The 15,738-nt window shown below is 36.7% G+C and overlaps 1 protein-coding gene across 1 annotated transcript in view; it reads right to left on the reverse strand.

Annotated features, from left to right (window-relative positions):
* Hsc70-5 (Heat shock protein 70 cognate 5) overlaps window positions 1-15,738 on the reverse strand; it is a 66,033-nt gene that overhangs the window by 47,676 nt on the left and 2,619 nt on the right. Inside the window, exon 2 of the mRNA XM_069831016.1 lies at window positions 97-152. Coding sequence (XP_069687117.1) covers window positions 97-152 — 56 coding nt within the window. The remainder of the gene's footprint in view (window positions 1-96; window positions 153-15,738) is intronic.

Below are 15,738 nucleotides of genomic sequence, written 5' to 3' on the forward strand. Positions count from 1 at the left end.
CATTGAATGGATGCACCACATCTTTAAACGCAGGACACAATAGTTTCTCTGCACTTTGTAGGCTATAATGGAAACATACTGATATATAATACTTACTTATGTCTTCTCTGTATGTCATTGTGTCTGTTCACAGTTAGGGCTGGTGATGTTGTCTGCAACATAAAGACATTAGACAGTTTGTATATACGAATAATGCATAATAATTAGTGTATACAAACAGAAATTAGCAACTAAGATCTATGTGCGAGTCATTGTTTTTCCACAGGAAAGTATGGTTTACTCTCACACCCACCCGCTCCCCAGTCCCATAGTTTTCCCTCCCACACACACAAAAAAAGTTTTGAAAGACTGTTTATTCGTATTTAAAAAGCATAAATATGATACACTTTTGGTCAGCTTTAATTTAATTTTATTACAATTCCATCTCAATACTTTACATTCAATTTCACTGTAAATAATGTAACTTCGCGGTTTATAGTCTGATTGCAGGTTTGCGCACTACCTTTATTATTTTCTTTTAATTAAATCAACAATGAACTGTTACCTTTTCCAATAGTATTTCAATTCATTCTTTCTGAGCAGCGATTCATTTAAGGTTTTACACAACAGCAATATAACTTGCTTCTATCAGTTTAGAGAATGTGGCAATTCTATGCATCTAGCATAGGTATTTAAAAACTGGTGGCATTATGCGCTGCATTGCGAATGCTGGTAGCAATAGGCCTTCAACCTATGTAACAATACCAAGTGAATAATGTTGTTGCTGTTAGTGCTGTGTATTTAAAATCGACATTGACTCAGCTCATGCATTTTCAGCACGAATTTAGTGCTCAGTTTGCTGTTAAAACCTCCGCAGAAAGAAAAGTTGGAAATTAAGATTTTAGGACGACCCATTTCAGCCATAAGCATACAGCAGACTATAAAAAGCAAAAGCAGGCAGTACACATACGTAAGTTCAATTCATCTACTTATGTTTAACATAATTGGATTTGTGACTCAAAATAACAATTTAGTGTATTATTTTCTATTCTTGTTGTTTGGTAGGGAGGATAAAAAATTATGGTTTATTTAATGACGCTCGCTGCAGAGGTAATATTAGCGTCGCCGATGTGCCGGAATTTCGTCCCGCAGGAGTTCTTTTACGTGCCAGTAAATGTACTGACATGAGCCTATCGCATTTAAACACACTTAAATGCCACCAAACTCGGCCAGGATCGAATCTGCAACATCGAGCATAGAAGGCCAGCGCTATACCAACTATGCTACCGAGGGCAACGGCAGGAAGGATATATGGACTATATCAGGTGTGGTGGATACAGTGTCCGGTAAAAACAAATTACCATTTAAACAGTTCCAAGGTAATATGTATGGCCCTGCAGTGGGGATGAAATCAAGCAGCACAGGTTGTAGTAGGAAGAATGTCATTTGTTACAATGGCGTATTGAACCCCTGAGCATCATGCTTTCATGCTTGAGGTGTAAAAGTAATATGGTAGTTGCACCACGGAAGTTTCAACAGAAGTTTAACATTGGGAGACATGGAAGAGTACCATGACAGCGCGCAATTTGGAGCTGAGTCAATCAATTCTGTACTACAGCACGTACCATGAAGAAGTCAATGGGAAAGCTGAGGACAGTACAGACACCAGAAAACATCGAGGGGGTAAGGAATGCTGAATGCTGTTGACAGAAGTACCAGGCATTCAGTAAGTAGACATGCTGCAGCTTTACACATATCAGACATAAGTGTGTGCGTCATCTTCCATAAAGATTTAACTTATCATCATTACAAAATGCAGGTGACCAACTTATCTGAACGTGAATGTGCCTCCGTGAATTTAGTATAGATTTCGAGTTACTGAATGAGAATAGGGAAATTCTTCCTAACCTGAGTATTTTGGATGACACATATTTTGAATTGTCAGGTCACATAAATAAATGGAACATGCAATATTGGAGTACTCCTGATCCATGTGAACTCCATGAAAAACCACTACATCAGTGGTCGTCAGCACTTACTGAAATGGATAAAGGGTAAGCAGAGCCGTCCCATGTGCCCGATCATGCAGCAGGCAGAGGTAGAGGGCATACCCGCTAGCAGCTATGAATGCACCATAGTGCGGTGTGTTCTCCGGGGATAAGAGTTGCTAGCCCCAGGGTGCTCTGACCTGATGAGCGCTGCACTACATAGTACAAAAGTCACAGTTTGATGTTGTATTTCAGCTTCTAGGGTTATTGGACACTTTTTTTGAGGATCACCATGGGAATGTAGTCACAGTAAATTTGGAGCATTACAGAGAGCTACTGAAGACGTTCCCCATTCCTGAATGACAGAGATGTGACATTGATTTAACATCAGTTTATTTCCAGCAACACGGGACAACTGCGCATACTGCTTACAACATGATGATATTACATACTGCGTTCGCAAGCAGAATAATCTCAAGTTTCAGGGACATATCGTGGCCAACCAGATCTCCCAAAATTTTTCTGTGGGAGTACTTCAAGAATAGAGTATTTGCAATATGTATCCCCAACTTAAGAGACTCTGAAGAGACACATCAAGGAAGAGGTCCAGGCAATGTTGGTGTCAGTAATGGATAGTTTCATTTGTCGACTTTATGAGTGCATCACATGGAATGGTGGTTATTTAACTAGTGTGCTTTCCAAAACATAAGACGACATGCATAGTGTTATGTTATTGTGTGATAAAATGACATATGTTGTCTATCAATTTCCACTCTCGTGTTTTACCTTGTCTATACAGTGTTACTGTGGGACATAATAGAGTGAGCCATAAGTAATGTCATTAATTTCACAGGGAATTATTCATCTTGATTAAACAACTTTTAACACTGTATCACTTGGAAAACGTATTATTTGTCTTTCTTGTGTTAAATTTTATATTACCTTGTTAACATGTTTCAACCTACTATTGGCCATCTTCAGAACTGTTTGTTGCTGGTCTTGGCACCCCACAGGAAACAAAACAAAAGGCACCAAGACCAGCAACAATGAGTTCTGAAGATGCCAATAGCAGGCTGAAACATGTTAACAAGGTAATATAAAATTTAACACAAGAAAGACAAATAATATATTTTCCGAAGGGAATTATTCTTTGACATATTTCAAACAAAAAAAGTTTAATACAATTTTGCTCGCTTTTGTTTCTTTTCCGAGATAAAAATTGTTTTATATAAAACATTTCATAGTGTGTTTTGGGACAATGATTGATATAATTCCCATTATGCTCAGAGCAATTCCAGAGGTAACAGACTGACAGGTGAGAGCACTAATAAGATTTATTTTATGTATAATTGATATTACAAAAGATAAAAGAATGACAGTTATAACTTAAGTTATTCCTTACGTAACAGAATTTTATTCATGTCCTTATTGTTATATTGTTATATAAATACTTATAATTGATTTTTCTTTTAACAAAAGATTGTGGTAACAGACTGACAGTGATGTCAACCCAAAACTGCATAGCTAGAACATAAACAAAATTATCCAAAGTTATTTTGAATACAAACTCTTTCAACATATATTTATTACAATTGCATACTGCCAATTAAAAATCAATAGTTTTGTTTTTTGTTTCACTATTCACTGAATAATTAAACACAAAACTAAACTGGGTAACAGACTGACATACTCTGAAATACACATATTATTCAATAGTACTGCACATCCTATTGTTCAAATCAGCAAGACTCAACAAAGTTGCCATACCCCAGAGGCATATTCACTGCTTCTGCAATGTTTTCTTGAAACATTTAAACTTTTTATTTATCTGTGAAAGATCTTTTACAGTACTTACAATGGACCTGATCCTGAAAGATGAATTGGTCCATGAAAAACAAACCTTTTGTCAATGATATCTATATCATCTGGTCTAGACCAAACGAAATCATTGGCAGATTGACTGATAAATTTAATTTTGACTCTGTCCCCACCCATTGAATTAATGCGATCAATATAGAACTGCTCATCATAATAGACTGAATAATATTTTTTTTCAGTTTCAAACTGCTGAACAAAGCTGTCATCATTGTGCAAACACTCATTATCCTTACAGTAATGCACAGCTTCATTACTGCTAAGCACTCACCCTTAAAGTAATGCACAGCTTTATCAGTGCTACCACTAAACTTCGAATATTCTATTACATATTTGTCCAAAACATGTACTTCATGAAGCTTTTGAGTGAATGGCACAGCATGAATACCAGACCACCGTTTATCTAGAAGTGTTTTAACATAATTGATGTCAGCTAAAGGCACTTCACACACTTCAATTTTGGTTTTTTCTCTGTTGTAAGAAGCGTAAAGAAGTCGTTAGCACATTTTATTTGAGTTTTACCAGCGAGAACTGATTCTTGTGCCATTCTCTTGGCTTCTCTGCCAATTGCATCTACTGCGCCTCTCCCATGTGATGTAGCAAAATAATGCCACGTCACATTTTGTAATATCCATATCTATTAGGAATGTAATGTTACATGATGTATACTTCTGTTTGAAATGTGAGGCAGCCTCATCTGAAAGTATGTGAAGGTTTTTTATGGTTGTTTGTCCCTTCAACTTTTCAATACAGAAGACAAATATACATGCACTGCATATTTGTCATGTTCAAGGCAGTCAGACAAGAGTGCAAAATATGTTTGATTTTTCCTCACGCTCGTTCAAAAACCAAGCAACAGCAGTAAATATTATAATCTGAGTATTGCTTCAATGGGCAGATTGAATTTCATCCTGCTCCTTACAAGTAAAATTTTCGAAAAACTCAATCTGCAGAACATCTCCATTATTCAGATTGCCAGTGGATATGTTGAATGCCAAATGTTGCTTATGCTTAATAAATATGTGGTACAGGAATTGTGCAACTTTCCTCTCGGTGAATCCAAACAATCTTGTACAGTCCCATTTCTCTCTACCTTTTCAACTCGATCACAAATACCCATTCATTCTACTTGCACAGTTCTGTGCAGTCTTTTTCTAGTATTAACGAATGAAGTTCAGGACAATTTGAGCATTCCCCTGACATCCAGACTTCATTTTCTGAATTACACACCATCTGTTCAATGAATTTTTTAAACTCTAGCGGTATATTTACTTGAATGTAATGTACTTAAATTAAGTCTCATATTCTCATGAATCATACACACATTTTGTATACACCTCAATAAAAATACAAATTTAGGCCTAGCTGCAGCAAATGTAGAGAAAATGACCCTTTCTGCTGGGAATTTTTCACTGAATATTGCATATGCTTCCTTGAGAGTTGTTAATAAGCAACATTTCTGGACAACTGTTTTGACACCACTTTTCCATACTGTTACACAATCTCTCTGACCAGTGCATCCCATGAAATTTCATAATTTATGTAGAAGTTATGTACAAGAGTCTTTAATTTGCCAGTTTATGCACAGCTGCTCTCTGCTTTGGGAATACCATCTCCTTGTACTTTAAGCCCTTCCTTTCTTGCAAAATAAAAAATTAAAGCATGTTGTTTGTGATGTGATGTAGGTAACTCCATTGAAGCTCGTTTCTTTGCCTTCCCATATGATTGTCATGTTGAGAACACAGAAGGTGATGCTGGTGTGCCACTCCCACTTACTGTTTCTTTTGAAATTGTAGACTGGTCTTGATTAGATTTCTTTAACAGTCTTCTCTTTTTCTTCTTCCTCAATAACCTCTTTCCTCTGTCTCTCAGTTGGTTTCTTTTAATTCTGTGGGCCGCTACATCTTTTCTTCTGACTTCCTCATAAAGTCCTTTTTCTTTCAGTCTTTTTCTGTAATTTGCTTGCTTTTCAGCTGAACTCAATTTTCTCAAGTTTTCAATACTCTATTTCACTTACATTTAAATTATGCATCATTAACACAGATAATGCAACTCTTGTTTAACCAGTGAAAGAAATTTTAGAATATTACAAAAAAATTCTCACCTGATCAAAAATTCCCTATCTTTGCATAAATGTCCCACTGCATGTACACAGAAATGCATTCTGAAACTGCAAACATGCGAATTTTATGTTTCAAGAACTAAATAGACTATTACCTTGTCAACTTGTCACCTTGTCAATCTGTTATTTTGTCAGTCTGTTACCGCGATTTAACAAAATTAAATTAAATACAATTTCGTTCGAAGTCACTCTGCTACTTTACCCTAATTGTCTCACAGAGAATTCCACTTCTTTACCTTCCATCATTATATGTTAGCTTTAGAGGAAACTTTTACTACAATTCTGGTAACAGAGCAGTCTGAATGTTACAATTATGTAGGCCTATTATAACTGAAAGTAATTAAGAAATCAATCATTAATGGAAGCCTATTGAGTCTTGTCCACGTTGTGGTAACAGTACTATATTTATTATACAATCCTCAGGAACATACCCTTGGAAAGTAAGAGAAAAACTAATGAGGAAAATAAACAAGTTAAAAGATATGTAAAATAAATTTTAAAATGTGTGTGTGCATATAATGTAAGAAGGTCTACCTATGAATATATATAAATTGTATGTTGATAAGTGAGAGATAGCTATATGAATGGAGATCAATGCTGTTGAATACATTGTAATGCAACGCAGCCAAATAAATAAAAAATATTTATTATACTTTCACTTACCCTATAATGATATCGTAAAATACGCATTCATTTTTCGCCAGCATTTCACATAAAATTACACCTATTATCTTTGTCCGTGTTTAATTAAATTTTGGAATTGAAATGTAACATATTTTTAAAATATAAATAATGCTCTTCTAAACTATATATAACCATGTATTGTGGGTCCCTATCACCACGGCATGGCGAGTCCTCAGGTTGCAGATAGAGAAGATGGCCTCCAGATATGGAGGGTAGTTGCGAATATATTGAATAAGCAATCATGGACAGCCAATAAGAGGTGGTCCTCCAGCTTGGGGGTTGGGCGAAGGGCTAACAACCCATCACCATAAAAAACAGCTTGTTACGAATCCCTACAATAAGCCTCAGAATAGGACTGATTCTCTGGCACGATCACAGCAAAGAGACGGATGGCGGGCTTATGTGAGGGCAGCAATGAACCTTCAGGTTTCTTGAGAACCATTTGTAAGTAAGTAAAACTATATATAATTTAAAGTACTGTAATAAAATTTATATTTTAAGGCTCAGGTTGACATATTTCTGGAATTGCTCCTCAGTCAATTTAAGAGAGCAGTGTCTTATAATAATAAATTATTGAAAGAATTTTAGTTTTGTCCTTTAAATGTGCAGAAATCTGATCTAAATAATTAATGTAACTTTTCATTCTGTTAAAGAATTGTATAATGCTACATTTGTTAGGAAAAACTTCTTGCAATAAGAAAAGATGTTCATCTGAATCAGGCATTCTCAATTGGTGCTCATGAGCACCACAGTGCTCTTTTAATGACATTTGGTGCTCTCGTCATGTGAATAAAAATGTGCTCAAAAGGACAAATGCTCCTGAGATCTCTTTTTCAATGAAAACTTTGTTGTACGAGTTGGAATAGTGTTCCTATCCATCCATCATAGCCTACTATTTCAGCAACAGAATAGCCTTCCTATATTTCATGACATATAATCCTTTTCAATTCAGTGTGGACTTACTCAGAAAAATCATGAGAAACTTCAATTGACAGATCTCCAGTCCTCCTTAGTTCTGAAATATTTTAAAAGTAGAAATTCATAGCCTTTGGGAAGCAGAAGATACAAAAAGGTCCCTAATACTGAGGAGTGCTTCTCTTACAAGTGTAGCTATGTTTGGGACAACCTACCTATGCAAAAAAAACTTTCGTACTTACGAAATACGAAGCACGTTCACGCTAATTTACTGATTCACATCTAAGCGACTTGGATATCACTGAAATTTTGAACAACTATCATGTTCAAGGATCACAATAGGCTAGCCTAGCCTGGTGAGTGTTTTAAAAATTCACGATCTTAGAAAGGTTAAGAACCCCTGATCCAGCAAGCACTGCAAATGAGACAAAGGTGAGGAAATCTGACAACTCAGAACTAAAGAGAGATGCAAAATAAATTACAATTATTTGTCAGATCACGGACAGATTTAAATTCACAGACCATCTAACTGCAGCTAAATTATTTCAATCAGAAATGCTTCACCAATATGACTACTTTTCCAAATATAAATATAAATTGACATGTAAAATATAGTCCTTCATTAACTAAAAGATTGAAAACACAGTAGTTGCATATAATTTACAGCACAAACAATGTCATCCTATGTATGATTTCATATGTGTAAACAACTTGGAACACACTTTCAGTGAATGTATGAAGCTGCTAAAACTGCTCATAACATTCCGATGTTGACTTCAGAGATTGAGTGAGCATTGCTTCTCTACACTGAAGAGGATAGGAACATTTGTGAGAAATACCGTACGACAAGTACCTTCAGTGGAAAAGACTATCATGAACGTTTACTATTTCAACCAGAAAGTTATTGATAAGTCCAGTCATAGCAAAGAATGTAGAATGGACTTCCTTTTCAAACAGGATGAAGTGTTTTTAAGGAAGATGTTTAATTTATATGTACAGCATTATTATTTTGTTTTTCCAATTATATGACATTAATAATAGCTGTCTGAAGTCTGATTAGTGTAATATGTTACTAGTCAGAGATGTATGCAATGGAGGGGGAAAGGAACTGGTCACCCTATTCCATTATCTCCTGGCTTAGTTGTTTCATGAGTCATGCCTTATTGGTGTCACGAGGTTCAAGCCTATCTTCGAACAGTTGACTGAATAACAGTACAGCTGATACTGCACACAGAGGCATAAGATGTGAAATAAATGAATGAGGTGTATAAACAATTGAATGCTCTTTCATATCATCATTACTGCAATACCTCCTATGTGACATATTTATTGATTTTCACATTTCTGCTCTATTAAATAACTTAAATAGTGATACAGCAAATAATAAAATCTCCTATATGTAATTATATTTCTTTCTTTCGAAAATGTAAGAATTCACAATCCCCTGTGTACGGCTGCCATAGGATGAATAAATGTATTTTTGTTCCTACTGAAAAAAAAATTATATTTCGCACATAGGAGTTATTCAGGAACAACTATATTTAAGTATAAAAATATAGGGTGTCATTTAAAGTTTCAAAGTGGGGGTGGCTGGGGGTGGGGGGTAAAATGTAAAATGCAATTAATTCTGGTTTCAGACTTCCCCCTCAATATCTAAATTGATGTGCTTTTTGTTTAAATTGAATTCAATTTAAATAATTAGTTATTTACACTGGGAAGTTTTGAAATGAAAGCCCTGTATGTCTAGAATGCAGATAGTAGGCCACTGACGATACAAAGGAGGAGAGTTCGGCGGGTGCTGTGGATTGGATCTAGGCATAGCTCAAACGGTAAGAGCACTCAGTGCGCCACATTGAGGGTCCTGGATTCACTTCTTGGTGCTGGAACGAATTTTTCTTCATTAATAAATATAAATGAATATTAATTCATGGTATTCTCTCGTGAACCAAAGGAGGTACAACTTTGTTTTATTGTAACAATACCTTCTGAGAGGCCTATAGTAATAAGCATGTGTTTTACTTTCCATTTGCAAGCACTTTCAACATAACAAAAGCAATTCACATGTATATCCTTATGGACTGTTGCTGTAGTTACGCCATATTCACTGAAGAAAGTCCCTCCCTTTTTCCCTCCTTCAAGTAGTTCACTGTAAAAACTCTTCGCCCATCTCCATTTTCCTTCATTTTCATTGCTATACATACTTTGAGGCCCATCTTCCTTACCCTTACCTTCATCGTTATAAATTACATCACACAAATCACAAACAAAGACATCTGTATTAAGTCCAGTACTCAGTTACATATTTTATCATAATAAGATGTTTCTACACAATAATCTCTTCCTCGGTCTTCTACTTTGCTGAGAGGTTTAGGACGAATTCCTAGTATCATGTTCTCAATGCTACCATATTATGTACAATACGAATTAAGTATAATAAGAAATAAGTACATATTATGGTTAATAGCTCAAGTAATTCCTCCTGAACTCGCATGTTATGTTGGCAACAATATCAAATCACATGTTACTCTACAGATGGAAATGAAATAATACTGCAGATTAAAATGGACGTAGGATATACTTAAATGAATAGAAAACCTATATTATGGGACCCTTCGCTTAGCACACGAATGCTCTCCTGATTGAGCTACCCCAAGAACTATACACGACATCGTCACAATTTTTTCTTTATATCCACACAACTCAAAAGAGCTGACAAGACGCCAGAACCCAACTTTGAGTGCACACAAATTCTGTGTGACTTAAATTGTGGCTTCCTGTTAACGTACCTCCAATAACAAATATATTAAGGGTCCCGGGATCAATTTTTCCTTGAAATTATTCAAACTTGCTTTACAGGGAGCTACTACCGGAAAGCCAGATTTGCATAAAACCTATATTACGTTTCGTGAAAAAATACATGGTTAGTTAGAAAATTAAGTTGGACGTTTCAGCAGTCTGGCAATATCACCAATAACACATTGCTCTAGAAATAGAAACCAACTGGTCGTGCAGCAAGCTCACTACCGCTCCCATCTAACGATGCTACATTCAATCAGACTATAACACATCTAGGAGGAGACACAACAAAAACAGTTTTAACGCACAGCTATGAAAGACACCATATAAACTTTTTTTAATTACAAATCAAAAATATTATTCATTGCACTTTATATAGGCTACTATTCATGGTTTGAAACTTTCGTGGGTGTTTGAAAGTTAAAGTTGGGTTTATATAAAACAAGAGGAAGTAGTTCTACGTAGTTGGCCCCTGAAATTCACTTCTATTCATTGTTTACTAGATAGGGCAACAGCCAAGTTGTCAGTTTTGTACAAATATATTTGTAACTGAAAGTAGGTACTCCAAACTACATCATTTTTAACATAAAAAATTAATCAGCCACCAGGAGCTTTGAATAATGATGATAGTATGACTTTACAAGAACTGACATTCTTCAAAAGCATGTGATACTGAACTTTTAAAATGTACATGTGGCAACACAGACCACGTGGGTGGGTGCGGTGTGCTCGCTTTCCTCAGATCATTTCCCATTCCCATTTCCGTAAAGCGGTTCCAGTTACGAGTTAGTAGTGTGATGCTGTAGTGTGCTCGAAAAATGCTACAAGGTTGTGAATTTCCTTGTAATTGTTAATTTGCGCAATTATTCAACAATGAATGGAAGTGAAAACATAATATATTTTGGACAATTTAGGAAACTCAGTTTACAAGAACAGATTATTGCTATACAGAAGGGAAGGCCAACCCCAACACTACTTGGTCTTACATGTATGCATGTAGGCTAATTTGCAGCATGTTTCATTCAAGAAGGTGTCATTTCGTGCTGTTAACTTCTTTCCTCCTCTTAAGAAATATGCAGGAGCTGCCACTGGCGCGCAGTTTTAAATACATTTCCTTTAATGTTGTGAGTATAACAAGTGCGACTGTGTTTAATTCTCTAATATTTAGTCTATTCAGTTCAGTCCCTTAACAATTCAGGAGAAATGTGAAATTCAGTGCCCATCAGATGAATCTCATAATGGAAAGAGCCGCTAAACAAAATACAAAGGCTCGCATATTTTTTGCTAATTTGTCCAATATCCCTACTTTCTTCTCTCGATCTCCACACAGTCTGTATTAGATTAATGTGTTTCAAAGACAATTCCATCAGTTGGGGCAACAATATGGAGTTTTAAAATAAGAACAGTAAATGTTATTCATGAGAAGAAGCAGCCATTGCTAGAATGTTTTCAAACCATAATGGAATCTGAAACATCTAACAACATCACAATAAATGAGGCAAGCGCTCTGGTGCGTACTCTGAAAGATCCTGAATTCAATTTCTGGCTGTTTTTTTTTTTTCCATTTACTGATGTATCATATAGATATATTATACAACCAACTACAACATCGCCAGTTAGACATTTCAAAAGTTCAAATCTGCATATAAAAAAATTTAATCATGGTTTATTTAACGAAACTCGCAACTGCAGGGGTTATATCAGCGTCACCGGTGTGGCAGAATTTTGTTCTGCAGGATTCTTTTAAATGCCAGCAAATCTACTGACATGAGTCTGTCTCATTTAAACACACTTAAATGTCATCGACCTGGGCTGGGATCGAACCCGCAACCGACTATGCTACCAAGGCCGACTTTGCATATCAAGCTTTGTTAATGCCCTATAGACAATACACAGTTGAGCAGCGAGATCTGTGAAAATGAAAACCCTAAAAGCGTCGTAAGGTCGAAGGGATTCAGACAAGGGTTGCAGCAGCCAAGGAAGTGTGTGACCTCATTATCACACAAGCTAACACCCGATCCAGTTCATAGATCATCTGATATTATCTTCTCTTTTGTGTCAAGAAAAATTTGAATGCTACAAAAGCTCATTTCCTGAAAATGACCTAAATGTATGTGTGAAGCTTTTTCCAATGTTCGATAAAGGCAAACTAAAAACGGAACTCACTGTGTTGTATCAGACAAGAATTCAGAAATATCAGTGATGCTGTCAAACTCTTGCAGTTTCTTCTATCTGAGAACTTGCAGGCCTCATTTTCAGAAGTTGTGAAACTACTACGCATAGCTATCACCACACCAATGACAACTTCCGAACCAGAATGTTGCTTTTCGTGTTTGAAGGGAATAAAAATCCTATCTTAGAAATACGATGAGAGAAGAGAGACTGACCGCATTAGATATGTTTTCCATTGTAAAGACTATGTTAAACGACATATCGGATTTTAATAAGAAGATGATTCAAAAGTTTGCAACCTACAAGACAGGGCTCATGGAACTAATCTTTAAATAAGGTAAGTTGCATGGTTTATTTTTGTATGCGGCCCCCCTGAAGTCAATACCCACGAGCCACCACTGGAGAGAACTATGAACTTTCCACTTACATACAACATGAGCTGTTCTGAAAATCTGCAAGTTTATTTCACTTCCATCCTGCATATCGGGAACATATGAAATTGTTTCGCCAGAAATACTGGTAGCCAATATTTTCATTACCTAAGGATGTGGTGAAGAGTATTCGAATCCAGTAAGGTAAATTCTAATTTCATTACGAAATATCGAAGTATAGCAAGTAATGGCACCGGATTAGTATAATAGTGAGTCCTAATAATTAAAATGCGAAAAAGGATGGAGAGAGGTGAGACAGGAAGGCGCAAGGAAAAGTCAGGAACAATATGTAAGCTTCAATTTTAAACATTCCATTATCCTGCCACCTACAATTGCGTCTGTTTCTTCCCAACTCATAACACCATTAGTGTACCTTGTGGCGGTGGTTCAGTTCTCAGGAGGGTAATTCTTTACTATGACGTTACCATGTTATGATACATTCTTCAGTTGTAGCTTGAGCCATTTGTATCATATACGAAAAAAAAAAATAATAATAATAATTGAGTAACAATGACAATTTCACAGGGAAATTAAGGTCAAAAGTTGCTGTGAAAGTGCTGGCAAGCAGGGAGGTGTGGGCAGGCAGGATTGCTTGAGTGAGGTGGAAGAGGTAGGCTGCAGGAAGGGGAAGCACATGCATCTCATTTCCGTGCATCTCCTTACTGATTTACAGAGAAAAGGCAAGTTTTCGTAAGATCGAATCAATGACACATTAAGTTAGGTTAGTTGGGTCTATATGACTATAGGATATCGGTAGTATGTTCATGAGAATATATGTTGGCTAGATTGGGGAATGAGGTGATGTCATAAGATTGACGTCATCGGTTAGTAGGGTTACATTTTGTGTTTGCGGGTAAAAATATAGAGGTCACTGTGGATTCCGGTGGTTAGGTTGGTGTAAGTGTAAATTTTATTGGTGGTTGGTACTGATGAGGTTTGAATGGCGTACCGGTAAAGCATGTGTTTGAATGGTGTGTAAATCATTCTATTATTTGTTCAATTCGTGAGCAGTTGTGCTACTGGTGATTTGTTTGGCTATGGAGTGTGTTGCTGGCCCAAGAGGAGTGAAACGGAGGGCTAAACAAGGTTGACGTATGTGAGAAGGTTAGAGGATTAGTTGAGGGGATATCTCAGTGACATGAGGTCGACTTATGTGAGAAGGTTAGTGGGTTAGTTGAGGTGATGTCTCAGTGACATGAGGTCGACGTATGTGAGAAGGTTAGTGGGTTAGTTGAGGTGATATCTCAGTGACATGAGGTCGACGTATGTGAGAAGATTAGAGGGTTAGTTGAGGCGATATCTCAGTGACTTGAGGTCGACATATGTGAGAAGGTTAGAGGGTTAGTTGAGGTGATATCTCAGTGACATGAAGTCGACGTATGTGAGAAGGTTAGTGGGTTAGTTGAGGTGATATCTCAGTGACATGAGGTCGACGTGAGAAGGTTAGTGGGTTAGTTGAGGTGATATCTCAGTGACATGAGGTCGAATACTGTAAATTCAATGATATAAGTGCGTTTTCTCGGCCATGTATAGTGTCGAATTGCCGAAATTTCATGTATGGGATCGTGTTGATATATCCTATTTTGAATAAGAACGGATGGGTTGTATTCCAGAATGGGATGTTGTTAAATTGTTTTGCTGATATCCTATATTGGATAAGAGCTGATGGGCTCTGTTCCAGAATGGGATATCGTCAATTTGTGTGATTATTGCTTTTTAGATAATGGGATCGTGTTGATGATAACCTATTTTGAATAAGAGCGGATGGGTTGTATTCCAGAATGGGATGTTGTGAAATTGTTTTACTGATATCCTATTTTGGATAAGAGCGGATGGGCTGTTCCAGAATTGGATATCGTCAATTTGTGTGATTATTCTTTTTAGATAGTTTTATTTACTCGTCGTGTTGGTTTTCGTCGGCCATGTTGTGACGTCACTGCGTTGTGACGTAACTACCGCCATGTTGTGACGTCATCAATTGTCAAATTTGACGAAAATTGAGCAATATCCTATAATAATAGAATCCCGGTTAGTTGAGGCTTTTGGTATGCCTTGGAAGAAAGGACATACTCTTAGACAATTGTGAGTATATGCAAGGCATAGAAAAAGCATAAACTAACCTAACTCAACCTGTCACTGATTCGACCAAAGCGAGTTTTCTAGGGTTGAATCAGTATTAAGTTAGGTTAGTTTTGGTATGCCTTGGAGGAAAGGGCACATTCTTAGACAACTGTGAATGTACGCAAGGCATAAAAAAGCTTAAACGAACATAAATCTAATCTGTTACTGATCCGACCTTACAAAAACTTGCTTTTTCTCTGTGATCAGCATGGAAATGCACGGAAATGAGATGTGCTGCCCCTCGCTGATGCCTACCTCTACCCTTCCCACCTCGACAGAGTGACCCTGCCTGCCCGCATGTCTCTGCCAGCTCCCACTTTCACATCAAATTTCGACTCTTATTTTGAGAGTGAAATTTGCGTCGGTACTCATTTTCTTTACGATATCAGGTATGTTCCAACAAGCGGTTCATGTATCAGTTCATGTACGAACCATGGATCATCTTAGGCACATGAGCTGGTTGAGTATCTGCTACGGGATTGAAACAGAACTGGTTGATGTTAGAACGCTTTTTCAGACCATCGTGTACTAAATTCAGAAATGATATAACTGTGACCATCTTTGCCTGAGAATGGTCTGCTTAATTATTGTTTCGCAAATAATTCAATTGCAGAAAATAGAATTTCGATCATTTACTACAAAAAGATATCGAAAA

Source organism: Periplaneta americana, chromosome 7 (genome assembly GCF_040183065.1).
Source record: "Periplaneta americana isolate PAMFEO1 chromosome 7, P.americana_PAMFEO1_priV1, whole genome shotgun sequence".
NCBI lineage: Eukaryota > Metazoa > Arthropoda > Insecta > Blattodea > Blattidae > Periplaneta > Periplaneta americana.